This window comes from Euprymna scolopes, chromosome 24 (assembly GCF_053919585.1).
Source record: "Euprymna scolopes isolate OS-2025 chromosome 24, ASM5391958v1, whole genome shotgun sequence".
Lineage (NCBI taxonomy): Eukaryota > Metazoa > Mollusca > Cephalopoda > Sepiida > Sepiolidae > Euprymna > Euprymna scolopes.
The window spans coordinates 48,912,546-48,928,965 of NC_136505.1; the positions used below are offsets into that span (position 1 = coordinate 48,912,546).

Below are 16,420 nucleotides of genomic sequence, written 5' to 3' on the forward strand. Positions count from 1 at the left end.
GAAGTACTTCTAGGACGACCAGGTTTAAAGGCATCAAGAACAATACTTGTGTTTTGATGCTTTTGCACAGTAATTCGTACCGTTTTCTTATCATATTTATATCTGCGTTCCGATTGGATAAACCAGAAAGATGCAAATTAATGAGCTCCTGGCGACTCCTAAGAGAAAGTCGAGGTATATGGACTAAATGTTACGTTGTATCACCTGGAACAACAATAATTTCGATTATAGATGCTTTCTTGAAGAAAAAGTCCATATTTTAAGCTGGTTTAATCTCATTTGTTGCTGCGGAGTTACTTTTGCCTTCTCCATTTGAGATTTTTTTTTTAATTGACGTGAAAACTAGGATATTTCAATGAAAATTAAAATATGAACAATTAAAATTACAGACGAATAAAAGGCGAATCAAATGAAGTATAGCTTGTTTAAATTTACTTTAAACTAGCATGGGTGCCCGGCGTTGCCCGGGTGTTTGGAGGTGTATGCTGAGCAAAAAAAAAGGGGGTAATTTTTTAAAGTTTGACCCCTATTATGACCCCTGAAAATTTATTGTTTTGGCCTCAAATCAAGTTATTAAGTTAGATCCATGTCCACGGAACCTATATCTAAAATTTCAAGTGTGTAGACCCAAAATTATCGGAGAGGTTTGGTAGAGTTCTCAAAGCTTAAATAGTTGAACTTTGACTCCTTAATCGCCAAATTTCTGGCTAAAAACCGATCACATAGATTTTTCCAAATCTCAGTACCCTGTATATCAAATTTCGAGTCTGTAGACTAAAAATTGACAGAGTTATTTCGTAGGGAAATGCACACAGACACACACACACACACACACACACACTTTCCCTTGTATAGATATATAGATTTAAAATTTGAGTCTGACAGAATGACAAAATTATATTGCAAACCGATATATTAAACAAACGAACTTCAAAGAGACAAATGAACACATAAGTAAAAAAAATTTGTATTAGAAAACAGCTCGAGTATTTTTTGTTACCAGCAATGATTTAACTGCTTAGAAAGAGTATAATGCTCGCATGCACATCTCTTAGTTTTGTGTATGTATTAAAATATAATATTTATGCGTATTTTACGACCAGAAAACGCGGTACATGCTAACACACACACACACACACACACACACACACACATATATATATATATATATATATATATATATATATACCTTATTAGAATTTTTACCAAAATTTTCATATACTAAAATTCCAGTAACGTTCATATACGTAAAATTAAAGTCAAAATTAATTGACTCAATTATTTAAGCTTCATGATTATCAGTTTTCATAATTGAGCATGCATATATTTTCGCAAAAATCAAGATAAAATATAAAATGAGATCATCTTATTGTGTATTTTTTATGCGTTATAATTGTTTCATAATCATTTGGACAATTTTTAATATTATATCCGTTAAAAATATTCCAAAAGAGCTATTCTTCAGACGGCCAGATACACTATTTATGCATATATGAATGCATTCATAATCTCTATTTTTATAGAACAAGCAGTCGGATTTACTAAACCCCATCTTTTTTTCTGTGCGTGTTTTATTTTTCGATCGTATTTAGTAATCGCTCCATTTTCGTATTTCTACTTTTTAAATTATATTTCAACCAATTATATATTTTAATATTAAGTTAATCTTTTGTAAGTTTTTTATTGTAATTATTATTTTCCCCAATTTTTTTTTTAATTGAGTTATTTCCAAATACTAATCCACCCTTCAAATTCCAGTACAGTACTTATATGCTCGATTATTTCTTTTACAATCTACGATAGTTTCGTACGAACTTTGTTTACATTCTATGATCTACTGATTAGTTTTTGCTTAAAATTGTATTTCTCAAGAAGAAATTGTGATTAAAAGTTTAATTTAAATATTATTAATTAAAATTTATCTTCATCTCATACCGGTAATGCTAATAATTTAAGTTTTGAATTTATCTTTTCAATTCTTATTATTATCTAAGCATTTTATTTCAATTTACAGCTTACAGTGTATATAAGAATTTTAGCTTAAATTTTCAACTTGCTCTTTACATGGGTTAGAAATCGGATAGCAAGTATTTCGTTCTATGGGGACTATGATGTGTAATTCCTTGCTTTTTCTTAAGTAAATTCTTATTAGATGTTACTGTATGGAAGGATTCAAACGTGAATAAATATCATTTTTTCTCTTGCTGGGTACAATACATAATATTGACCACTTTGGAGCGGTTGAACACGTTATTAATATTTTATTTCATAGTTTATTTGTTTAGATCATTTATATATTGATGAATTTTTTTGTATATTTGACAGGTGTTTACTTTGCCTGTATCATGGTGACCTGTTCCGTGTCCGTAGTTCTTACAGTTTGGGTGCTAAATTACCATCATCGCAGTCCAGAAACGCATAGAATGCCGAACTGGGTGAGTAGATTTACTAATGGTGTATTCTATGCAAATATATTTAGCAAACACATAATGCATAATATATATATATATATATATATATATATATATATATATATATATATATACGTAAATTGAATAAAATCACAACCTACATGAATAGAAATTCACTTTTTTGGCGTTAAGCTCTGTTAAGCTCTTACAGCTGTTTCGTGAAAGGACGGACAATTACCTGTCGTCCATAGAACTGTAAATCTTCCATCAAGTCACTCCTCAGAGACGCTTACAACTATTCCCAACAAGTTCTTATTATCATCTAAGCATTTTATTTCAATTTAACTCTTTTGAAAATTCATTGAGCTGAGATTATAATTGAGTTGGTATTATAGACAATTATATTCTAAACTTGCGACAGAATTGAATTGTGGATAAAATAAAATAATATATATATATATATATATATATATATATATATTGTCTCTAATATAAAGGGTTGTGTGTTTGATTATCATAAAGGGAATCGTGTGTGAGTGACATGTATTTTCAGAACCTACCTCTGCTTCTCCGATGTTGGACCATCTGGGATTTTCTCGTCCTGGAGGGAGACTTGATACCTGTTTTTGGATGAGGATTCAATCACTCCAAAACTAGGAATTAGTTCTATAGTTTTTATTTCATTTTTCCCAGATGTCCTGCAGAAGGTGGAAGTGAAATCGGCTTGTGTGGGTTCTTCTTCTACACATGTCAGCGTTCGTCCCCCCCCCGTGAAGAGGAGGAGACAACGGGAAGCCGTCCGTTGTCTTCTGTGTCCAAATCAAATCTCCGATTCAGCTAACCTGATCACATGACTCACACGCAATCAAATCAGCTGATCTTTTACTTCCGGCCAACGTGTCTACACTATAACTCACCTCTTCCCTTCTCTATCTCTCTTTATCTATCTTCCTCTCTCTCTCTCTCTCTCCATTCTTTAACATATATATATATATATATATATATATATAGAGAGAGAGAGAGAGAGGATAGATTTATATAGTGTATTTATTACACAAACATTCTTTGCGACATATGTGCATACATGATTCTGCTGCTACTCTTTTTTTCTTTTTTTCCATAGGCATCACCACTTATCAAGGCCGAGAGACAACTCGAGGATAAGGGTTAAGAGTGTACAGTAGTCAATTAGACAATATAGTGATCGTTAGTAATGGAAATTCGGTAAATTTGTTTACTTAAGTGGAACGGCTCATCAAAAACTTGTTTACGTTGGACCTGAAGACAATCAGATGATAGTCCGTTGGAATGCAGGAACACGGAAGACGGTTCCACAGGCGTGCAGTTCTAAGAAAAACAAAACTTTGTTCATGGAATCTACGGTTAGGTTTAGACACAGATAAAGAGTGTGGGGATTATTGATAGTGATTTAAACTAGACGAGTGTTTTTGTGAAAGTTTGGCGAGGAGGGACCATAGATTGGAGCTCAATCGAGCACTTGCCATGAAAATAATGATAAAGCAGAGACAAATTCGCAACATTTCTTCTGTGATATAGAGGTTGCAGGAAAAAGAAAATGACATCTACGAGGCTACGAAGTCTTTTTTTAACTCTATGAAGGCAGGACAAGTCCTTTCCAGCAGCTCCTGTCCAGGTGTGGCAACAGTCCTCAATACTTGGACGTACCTGGCTCTTGTATAGATAGAGAATTGCATTAGCAGTGAGATATCTACTGGATCGATATAAGGATCCCACCATTTTCCAGCGGCCTTGGCAACAGATTTGATTACATGTTCCATTTCAGATCAGGAGTAAAGATCAAGCCCAGAAGCTTGTCAAAACATGAGGTCTCCCCAAGACATAGCAGCATCTTCAGGCCATTTTTCTGTGGGAAACCAGATTCTAAATATTTTTTTTATTCAAAGGTTTTAATTTGAATAAATCATAATAAAAAAAAGAAAAACTAATAGTAAAAGGAGTTAGACTAAATGAAAGAGGTATAAAATGCTTAACATTCTTATACTATTACTATTATTATGCTATTTTTTATTATATTCTTTTATGGTTTATTCCGAGATGCTTATCTATGGCTTTGGTGTAGATTTTGGGGTGGTCTAAGTTGATTTTAGCGATTTATTAGAACTTAATGCTTGTATGAATAAATGCACTATAATTATGCTCCGCTTGTAATGAACACTTTTTGATAAACACCAGTGTTTCAGTAGATAACATCTGAGCTACAACAATGATACATTTATTATATATATACATATATATATACATATATATATATGTGTGTATATATATATATATATGTATATATATAGATATATATTACATTTTTATGTAAATACAGTCATATTTTGCTACGATGTGCAGACCGTTCCAATCATATTAGATATCATCAGGCAAGAACCATTAAGGTACTAAAACTGAAAAGGTTTAACACCTTTTCAAGTTTTGGAGAGAGAGAATTCGCCATGAGTGGCGATGGATGAAATTTGAGTTCTTATGAGAATATATATATATATATATATATATATATATATATATATATATATATATATATATATATATATATATATATATATATTGATTCGTTTTCTTCGTCTAATGGATTTTGGTTTTTTTTTGGTTTTTTTTAATTAAATGTGTCGTTGAATTTTACACATCGAACTCTTTTATTTTTGTTTGGTAAAACAAACTAGATATGCCGGGCTACCTTTGTCGTCACCCACAAACAGATCTTGTTCACTTTTAATATTTAATTTCATTTTCATTTCCCCTGCTCACTTTTAATGTTGAATTGGAATTTCTTATCTATGAATTGGGAAGCAAGTTAAACCGAATATATTCATTCTACTTAAATTGTTTTTACCACCACAGAAGCCGTCATATTGAGTTATGCTTAATCTGTTATTAAAAGATCGGTTGCGAATATATGCGGCCGCCATTAATGCATACATTTATAAGTTTTGGAGAGTTTATATTTAATAAGAAGACATATTGCCATTTTAAAAGGAAATCGCAACGATTTTTCATTTATTCCATTTTGGCGTAGTAAATGGAGCACTGATTCCTCATGTTTAAAACTACAGTTACTTAATAAAAGTCCAAAGTCTCTTTTAGTTAATTCCGTCCTATTGTCAGAGCGAATGCACTTTATTCCCTGCTCCTTAATAGGCGACATCGGCTAAATAGTTCGGAGTTTCTAGAAAAGTATAAATTTGTGTTTTTAAAAAGTAGACGAGTATTAAAATGTCTACAAAATTCAATGCATACCTGAAGTTTTCTTTGCCCATCGGTTTCACCGGACCGTTCAAATCACAATGCACTAGTGGGAGAATGTATTAGCCTTTTTGCCTGACATCTTATTTTGGTACTGCGCCATATTTCCTTGTGCCTAACCGTTGCTATTTGTCAAGGTTTTTTATTTTGTTTCCGTCCCGTCAATTACATGCGGTAACTTTTTCATATCTGAAATACTGTATTGTCATAGAATTTTATGCCAGGTTTCTAAATCTTGGTAGACGGTTTTTAGATTGAACTACATATTTTAATTAATATAATCTCCCATTTTTCTTTGATATCGAATACAGTTCTGTTTAAGTACACCAATTTTGACGTGTTTGGGCTAAAGTGAATATGTGAGCCTTGTTTATGGCAGATTCGACAGAAAATATATTTTGTTTAGACTTTGGAATTAGAAGCGCGTTTTCCAGAATACATAGACAAAGTAATTTTTTATTATTTCTTAGGAAACTTTATCATCACCTCTCTTCAAAACTATATAATTTAATCAACAACCGTCAGCTCGCCCCACAAAGCGGCTCTGGGAGTTAAAGCTGGGATCAAAACCAATAAAAATCAGATTCCTTCGTGATTATGGCTCCACAATCTAGAATAAATTTGTTTGCTGTTTCTTGAAGTGTCAACTGTACATAAAAATAAAAATGTATGTTCACTAGTGAAGCTCTCCACATTTTTTGATGGAGTCCTCTTCGAAATTTTCTGTCTACATTGAAAACTATTGTGATTGGGTGGCCTAGAATTATAGCAGTTTTTTTTTTATTTCTTAGGAGAAAAATTGTTCTTTGAAAAGTTGCGGTTTTTATTCAGAGTAAAAATATAATATGATTTTGTTGGTATTTGGTGAGCATATTTTAATTTAATGATACTTGTAGATTCATTATTTCCCTTTACCATCTTTTAAGTTTCTTCATAGCTCTTTTTTTCTTTTTTTTTTTTACATTTTCACCCCAAACAAGGCATATTGCCACTTTGGTGTAGGGGGCTACTATCAGGGGCAGCAACTACTGGGGCACTATGATTGGGATTTGGGCAGCAAGATATCGGTTCATGTTGCACTTGAACTTCTGCATGTCAGTACAGTTAGGGAAGCAGGAACCTGGAATGGAATTCCAGAGTCTAGCGGTTCTGTGGAAGAAACTACTGGAGTAGAAAGATCTTTTACATTTAGGGATCTCTACTGTGTGGGAGTGGGATTTAGCTGCTTGTCGGGTTTGTCAAGGTGTCTACGTCGTGGGGCAAAAGTGCCTGCAGTTCGTCAGAGAATTCACCATTAAAATACTTGCAGAACAGACAGAAGGATGCAACGTTTCGTCGATGGGACAGAGGCTCAAGCTTAGATGCCAGTTCAGGGCCTATCAGATTGTCGACTCTTTTTTTAACCTTGTCTAGGGGGGAGAAACTAGTAGCAGATGCACCAGCCCAAATGTGACAACAATACTCCATACATGGGCGAATGGTGGCCTTATAAAGGTGCAGGATACTTTCAGGTGTCAGTAGTTTTCTAGCACGGTAGAGAGAGCCTACTTTTTTCGTAGCGGCCCTGGCAATGTTTTCAATATAATTGTTCCAACTCATGTTTCCTGTGAACGTTAGGCCAAGCAGTTTGAAAGATGTACTCTCAGACAAGGGAGTCACTGGCCATTGCTATTGGTGGCAGAGAAGGTTTCTTGTAATTATTGAAGGAAACCAGTTTAGTCTTGGCAGCATTGAATGTGACCATCTATTTTTGTCCCCATTCCACTACAGATTGGAGGTCATCCTCTAGTGTTTTTGCCATTTCTTTAGATATGTGTTCATTTGTTTTCCTGTCATGCCTGTTATAGAGTGTAGTGTCATCAGCATATATACTCATCTCAGAGGCAGTTTTGTCGGGGAGGTCATTAATAAATATTAGGAACAATAGAAGTCCAAGGATAAACCCCTGAGGCACTCCCGAATTTATATCACACTGTTTAGATGTACGACCGTCGAGGACAACCTGGATTTTTCTCTTATCTAAGAAGGATATAATTATGTTAAGTATTCTACCAGTGATACCGTATGATTTAATTTTCCTGAGGAGACCCTTGTGCCATACCCTGTCAAAAGCCTTAGATATATCTAGAGCTACCGCTCTGCTCTCCCCCGCTTTGTCCAGTGAATGGTATATACGTTCAGAGATTACAGTGAGGATGTCAGCTGTGGAACGGGATTGTCTAAATCCATATTGTTTATCAGTCAGAAGTTTAGCATATGTAAGGTGTCGGACTAGAGCATGGTTTATTATGGTCTCAAATATTTTGGCGAACAGTGGGAGGAGGTAAATGGGGCGATAATTTGATGGGTCAGTTCTTTCGCCAGAATTCTTGAATATTGGTACCACAGAAGCAGTTTTCCAACAGCCCTGAAGGCATGATTCATTAAGGCATTTGTTGTAGAGTTTGGAGAGAACTGCAGCTACTTCGGCTGAGCACTTTTTTAGTGGCACAGCTGGGATGAGATCAGGTCCACATGCTTTTGAAGTGTCAAGGTTTTTTATGATAGCGTGTACCTGAGCAGGGGTGATTTTTAGATCGTGTAGCGTGGCGTCTGTCCGCAAAGGAAAGTCAGGCAGGGAGTAGTTGGAGGGGTCCAGTGTGGAGTTTGAGGCAAACCGGTTGGAAAGCATATTAGCCTTGTCGATTGCTGAGCAAACAACCTCGTGATTATTGGTTAGCGGGGGAAATGCTGCTTTGAACTGACTAAATATCATAGGTTTTTCTCTCTGAGTTATCACGGCTGTAAGCAGCTTAAAGATGTCTAACAATCATTTTAGAACCATAAAAATCAGTAGGCTCTCACTTATTGTTCCACCAGACATTTTTTAGTGAATTTGCCGTTATTTTGACCATTATCACGTAGTCTGTAATGTCTCGGCTACTATGCGTTTTAAAAACATCGCTTCTGCATACAAAGAGGTAGTTTTTTGGCTTTTCCCCTTCGATAAATAATGCTCTTTTAATATGTTACATTACTTTGCAGGAATCTTCCGAAGCTCCTCGCATTATCAGAGACAGACTTCTGTCACCTAAGCACTAGCAGTATCAGAATTTTCAGCCGAGTCGCCATAAGAAACAGTTGTTTGAATAGACACATATCTGTCTATCAGATTATAACAATATGAAAACGTAATTTAAACCCGTAAATTTTATTTCAATAAAACGAGCAAAGACCAAATTTTAATATCATAAAAGCTTTAATAGAGAAATAAACAATTTTATTTATTTTTCCTTGGATTTCTTCACTTAACATTTCGCGGAATATCGAACAATAACACTAGTTGAATCTTACGATATATTTTTAAAATGGCAAAATATATAACTTACCTGGTTAATGAGTAAGATATGCTTTCTTTTAATCTTCCTGTATGAGAATTTATTCATATTTATGTATTATAATCCATGTATTTTTTAAATGGAAGGATTTTTCCAACACATATCACGACAACGCGTGTCTTTCAAGGAAGTGTAAAGAAACCGGATGTTAAGATTATCGCTTTGTTATCTACGGAAGCCTATAAGTGCAAAAAAAAAACACTAATTCAGAAACGTTAGTAATCTCGATATAGGAATATAGGAGCTGAATAAACATGTTATATTGAATAAAAACACAAAAAAATATATCCAGTTTGGTAGAAAAGTAAATTATATTTCCTTTGATAACATTTATTTGCTATATTTTTGTTTTTAGACCACTTTCTTTTTAAGCTATGTCTACAGACAGAGACAGTAATAATACAAACGTAACTTTTACTTTATCGCCGAAACATTTTCGGCGATAAAGTGTAGAAATTACCTGAAAAATTAATGTTTTTTACTCAAATAAAGTTTAAAAAGTCAAAATAAAATTTAAATACAACTTTCTCATCAGTTACAGAAAGTAAAAAAAATACGTGTAGTAAAAAAAAACTCACCATTATTCCAATAAATTTCTTTAAAGACAAGTAAATAAGTCTGCTTAAAAGAATGCTTAGTGTTTGTTCTGTTCGACTTCCAAAGGGAGATAACCTATCGTCCTTTTTTTTTAATGTTGTCGCCTTTACGCTATCGTACATGAAAACTGGGATCTTTCATTTTTGGATTTACACGGATTACGGGATGACGAAGATATGAAATGTAATTTTTTTTTTTAATATCTTAAAGAAATACCTGAATTTTTTATGCATTATACTATAAATCTGCATTATATGGTTTCGTCTTTTTTTTTATATCGAAAAAAAGGAAACCAGGAATTAAATATAAAAATATACACTGACCGAAAAATATTGACTGGAAAATTCTAAACAAAAATTAAGCTTCCACGTAAAAAAAAAAAAAAAAAAAAAAAAAAAAAACACGTGGTTATCGAAAAAAGAAGGATTTACATTTGGAACTTTACCGGTAAATTTACAGATAAGTGATATTTTTTGTTGTTTTAAATTTGAGTATTTTATTTATTGATGTTTTATCTTCAATTTGTGATATATAAAACGTGTCAACCAAAATTAATTATTAAAATTCTCATAGACATTTCAAAATGGGGGGTTGAATTTATAAAACAACGTTTGTCTAAAATATTAAATTAAGTTTATCGGAAAGAGCATAAAATTTTACATTCACTCTGAAAAAAACGTAACAATTGAACGAATAGGAAAATTTTGATAGATTTTTAAAGTTTAAAAATTGAAAAATATTCATCTCATGAAAATCAATTGATTTCACTACGTAACAAAATGGCTCTCTGAGCGCACGCACGCACTTTGTAAACACTGTTTTTTTTTTAAATGAAAAATAATATTTCTATTATTTTTTAAACAACTTAAATAGTTTATTTTGGAAGCATATTCTATAAAGAAAATAAATAACCCACTTTAGAAAGAGAAATTACGAGTTTTCTATATGTTATTCGCAGTTTTCTGTTAGGGGTGTCAAAAATTCCCCAAAAATTCTGATACTGTTACCTAAGCACTGCATTAATTCCGCAAAAAAACAGTTACGTACTTTCAATAAAGTCGGGATTGTTTGGATTTTCAGGTTATGACGGAATGACATCATGTAGTTTCTGTATTCATAAATGGCCTAAAGATTTGACCTGAAACTATTCGAATTTCGATTTCTATCCATCGACGTAAAGTCGTCCATCTTTTGAGTTGTACGCCATTTTAATTTAAGACGAAAAATGTTGTTCCAAACGCTTGTACCCACTTGTCTGTGTGTTGAGTAGAATAACATAGGAAGTTATTATTTATTATTATTTACCTCTCCGCATATTGGATGTTTTATGCTTGCACTGTAATTTGTTTGTCATTATCGTTACTAGCTGTGTCAATCTGGTGTTGCTTGGGATGTAGTGAAGTCATTTTAATTTTTATTTATTTAGACATTTTTTAAACGTATGCAAAAAATAATTCGTTGCAAGGGAGACAACTCTTTTTATATTCTTCAATAAAGGAATAAGTTATCTACCTTGCTGATCTTTATTTTCAGTCATAATTTTAAAAATTAGCTGTAATTTATTTTACTTTCAAAAGGGAAAAGAAGAGAAATGTTGTTCAAAACAAAATGGCGGTATCAATCCAGAGAAGTTTTGAATGTTAAAAGTTTGCAAACGAAGACGAAGTGCTCCTTCCCAGGTTAAGATGAAAATTATGTGCAGGAATTCGAAGAGAATCAGTATATTTAGTAAATTCGGTTTCTGATTGGTTGGTAGCAGAGCGTTGTTCCATCTAATTGGCCAGTACTTATTACCAATGTTTATAAATACAACTTTAAAATTTTCTGTAACCATACCTTCATAAGGATACCAAAAATATTGCAACATGTACAAATTCATATATATATATATATTATTATTATTATTATTATTATTATTATTATTATTATTATTATTATTATTTTACAACCTCAAGTATTAACTCAGTCCATTACAATTGTTTCGACAGACAAACAAAAGATTGTCTGCTTCGTCAGATGGTAAGAGTCAAAATGAGAAGGGATGAAGATACGACCTCTTGGGGTCAACGTGCGGACATCAAGACAAAAATAGAAACTCAGAGAGAGAAGAAACAGTATTCTGTCTGCAGAAACAATTGTAATGGACTGAGTTAATGCTTGAGGTTGTAAAATAAAAAATAAAACATATTAAGCTCTACTAACGTATTGAGCACTTTTATCCTGTTTTTTACCACATCTACCCATGAGTATCTATATATATATAAATATATATATACGTATATATATATATATATATATATATATATATATATATATATATATATATATATATATATACAAATATAAATATATACGCACATATATTCGTTTCTTATCACTTTACGTATTTATTATAGATAAAATAGCTGTACACGGACACCTTGCCGTGTCTGCGGCTCATTTTCTAATGCAACACACACACACACACACACACACACACACATATATATATATATAAGCGTGGAGACCCGACATTGTCCGAGATTGAATTGTCATCAAAATCGGTAAAATCGCACATTTTTCAATTAAATCCGAATTCAGATTTCCTGCTCTATTTAGGAACCCTTCTCGGTTTACCGGGAGGAAGCTTCACATGCGTTTCTGCAGTGAATTAGTTCACAATGCATTGTAGTCTACATTGCACAATATAGAATCGTCTGTTAGTTTTATAACATTATCCGTAAATAATAGCTTCACTTAAAGTTTAAAATGCAAAAGTCAAGTATCATAGTTAACTTGGGCTCTAAAATAAAACCTTCATTTCGAACGCACCTTTGTTTTACAAACGAATCTATAGTTGATTTTATAGGCTTCTGCTATGAAAAAATTTTCAAATGCACTTGTTATGTTAGTTTTTGTTTTTTAAGTTTTATCTATGGTTAAAATCGCACTTCTTTCTTTGTTCGGATTTTTTCGATTATCGATACTTATGTGACGCATTCTGATACAAAACCGACATAAACACACTCCCAGACACATCAAGTACCTTCGTGAGAAATTTAAAATAAATCGGACCAGCCGTTTTCGAGTCCATAGGGAATGAATTCACACGCAGTTCCTTTTATTATATATATATATATATATATATATATATATATATATATATATATATATATATATATATATATATGTCTCGTGTCGCGGGGTTCGAGTCGTTCGACTGGTAGTAATCGTGACACCCTGCACTGAAGAATCTTGAAAGGATGAAACACTAGTGTCTGTAGGTATTTAATTATCATAGTAAAAAATAATTATATATATATATATATATAAATATATATATATATATTACGCATTAAGCTATATATATATATATATATATATATATATATATATAAATATATATATATATATATATATATATATATCCATCACGTTGTCCCATTTATCTAAAATTACCATGGTTGGGTCCTGATGGCCTTCATATTGTTAAAAGGATTTCTTCTGCTACTCAACGGTGTTTTCCAGCTACTATGCTTAGAGTAGTTTACACAACTCGAACCTTTTTCTCTTCTTTTCGTAAAGATGTTTTGCCAACCATTCAAAAGAACTCTGTTGTTTATAAATTCGTTTGTCAGTGTGGAGCTGACTACGTTGGCAAAACGTCCCAAAGATTAGAAATGAGAATATCCCAACATATCCCTCGGGATATTCGACTACACCAGGTTTCGAGAGCATCCGGGCACTCCCAGGCTCATGAGTCTGCCATTGGCGATCACCTGTTGAGTATAAATAGGTGTGCCGATCAATATTCCGATGGGTGGTTTTCTGTTTTATACAGTGCTAGGTCGAACTATCATCTCAATATCATTGAGGCGTTAGTTATTAACAACTCTCGACCTAGCCTGTGTAGACAAAAGATTCTTAGACATCAGTTGGAGATATTCATTGATTTAAAACCACCTGAACAGTGAGATTTTTTTTTTTTTTTTTTTTTCTCCACTGTTCTTCCAACTGAAACCAAAGTTCCCCTCTTCCCTCATTCGTTTTCTTAGTTTTTAATCTATCATTCTGACGTTTCCTCTTAGAGGGTCAGACGATAAGGCCTTAGGGAAAATTTTAATTTCACCTGCCCATTTCTTGTTTTTTTTTTTTGGTATTTAAATTAAATTATGTTTCCTCTGAAATTTCTCCTTCCATTCTGCTGTACCAAAAATTTACTTATATATATATATATATATATATATATATATATATATATATATATATATATATATATATATAGCTTAATGCGTAAGAGGAAGAGAGAGAGTTCAATTCCACAAGAGGAGACTTATCTGGATAATGCCAAGCTCAACAAATATTATTGGAGCTTATACAATAAGACGACAAGATGATGAAATGAATTCGCAAAACTATATATTGATAGGTATAGAATGGATAATTCATTGAATAATGGAATACAAGTAAAATTTGGGGGATAGAAGGGACTCTTTATGCCAGGGCATTTCGAAGCCTAATGCTTCCCATCAGAAGAGTAGAGAAGGTGCTAGGTAGCATGGGGATGATGCGGCGTCTAGCGTGGGATTCATTAGGGACGAAAAAGATTACGAGGAATTATATATATATATATATATATATATATATATATATATATATATATATATATACGTTCCGTAAATATTTTATTTTTTATGTCATTATTTACAAGTGTCTTCAGTTTAATAATGTTGCTCGTTGGAATAATTATTTTCAAAAAGATATTGAATCGAGTAACACTTTTTTTGTGTAAAGATCATGAAAAGGAATAAATGGTTGGTTAGAATTAAATATCTATTTGCAAAATGGACTGCTAAAAATGTCTAGCATACAAAATTCGACCAACTGAATATATTAGTAACAGTCTTATTCCACAGAATTGTCAATATTTGTCTCACAATGAATAACGCTTTCTAATTCTTTTTTTAATTTTAGGTGAGAAAAGGAATATGCGGCTGGTTAGCGTGTGTTTTGCGCATGAGTCGCCCAGGACTCGAACGTGTACGCATGCCAAAGAAGCACACCGTCCAGAACTCTCGTGCTCAGGATATGAAGTTAATTGAGCGCTCCTCTAAGAGTCTGCTGGCCAACGTGCTGGACATCGAGGACGAGATCCGACCGGACAACCCGAACGGGGGCATGAAACCCCCTTTACCGTTGATCGCCGACAACAACGCCGGGCGCGGCGAGTTGATGGCCATCCTGAAGGAGATCCAGAAGATCACGCGAAAGTACAAAGCGAACGAAGACGACGACGAGGTTAAAGGCGATTGGAAATTCGCCGCGATGGTCATTGATCGTCTCTGCTTGATCATCTGCGGGCTGTTCACCATCTTGTCGACAATCATCATACTCGCCTCAGCACCGCACCTGTTGGCGTAGATAAACGTACTCGACCTGACATAATCTCTATCAGAAACGAAATAACAAGGGATATATATATATATATATATATATATATATATATATATATATATATATATATATATGTATGTATATATATATATATATATATTGTGCTGCATTTTGTTGATGCTATTTTTTACGGGGATAATATTGCTAAACAAGCGATTCTTTGGTCTGTAGGCCAAGAAATAAGCAACGAATACAACACATTTCTCTAGCTTCATTTCTGCCTTTGTGGTGTACTCTTCTTATTTCCAGTCCGGCGGTCTAAATAATTGCTTCTTTAGTAAGAGTATCCACGACAACTATGGCATCAACAAAATGGGCAGCTTAATATACCGTATACTGTCGGAAGTACATTTCCAATATGAAACACACACACACACACACACACACACACGCACGCACACACGCATATATATATATATTAAGATATATATATATATATTAATATATATATATGTATATATATATGTATATGGAAACAAAATAAGATGTATAAATTAATGCATCGTAAATACAAACGAAAATATTTACTGCAAATGCGTTTCGCTCTTTACAGAAGTTCTTCAAGCATCTTTTCAGTTGGCCTTTTGACAAAATTCTGCAACGATCGAAAAATTTTGTCAGTAAATATCTAGCTCCTTTTGTCTTTTTCTAACATTATAAACACATAAGATACATACACACACACACACACACACATATATATATATAAATATATATGTGTGTGTGTGTGCATGTGTGTGTGACAGTGAGTGTGTGTGTATATATATATATATAATATGAAATATATAAGAGATAAATAATAAAATGGTGAAGATTAAAAATCAAAAAATAATACTTATACAATAAACTTATCCAGATGCAGAAGGCTCTACACGGATGTGTGGAGCAAATAAATATAAGAAATAATGGATGACATTCCAAAGTTAAACAAACAATGAGGAAAAAAGAAAACTCTTTAACCCATAGTATTTCAAAGCTTAAACTTCTTATCAAAGGAGAAGAGATAGTTTTATATATATATATATATATATATATATATATATATATATATATAACTCATTTACTCATATAAAAATACTATATATATATATATATATATATATATATATATATTGATATATTACATGAGAACACTAGCATATAAATAAAAAGATAAAGTATATTGTAGGTATATAAAAGCTAAATAGATGATAGGATAAAAAACAGATAATAGAAGAAATATAAACGTTGAAATTCAAATGAGATAAAATATAATTCTATTTATCTTTATTACTTTATTACTTGACGAGAAGCATTAATTCTCGAAATACTATG

The 16,420-nt window shown here is 32.7% G+C and overlaps 1 protein-coding gene across 1 annotated transcript in view; it reads left to right on the forward strand.

Annotated features, from left to right (window-relative positions):
- Window positions 1-15,116, forward strand: part of LOC145246694 (neuronal acetylcholine receptor subunit alpha-7-like) — a 298,339-nt gene extending 283,223 nt beyond the window's left edge. The window contains exons 8-9 of the mRNA XM_080108417.1: window positions 2,326-2,435; window positions 14,627-15,116. Coding sequence (XP_079964543.1) covers window positions 2,326-2,435; window positions 14,627-15,073 — 557 coding nt within the window. The 3' untranslated portion in view covers window positions 15,074-15,116. The remainder of the gene's footprint in view (window positions 1-2,325; window positions 2,436-14,626) is intronic.
- Window positions 15,117-16,420: the final 1,304 nt, after the last annotated feature.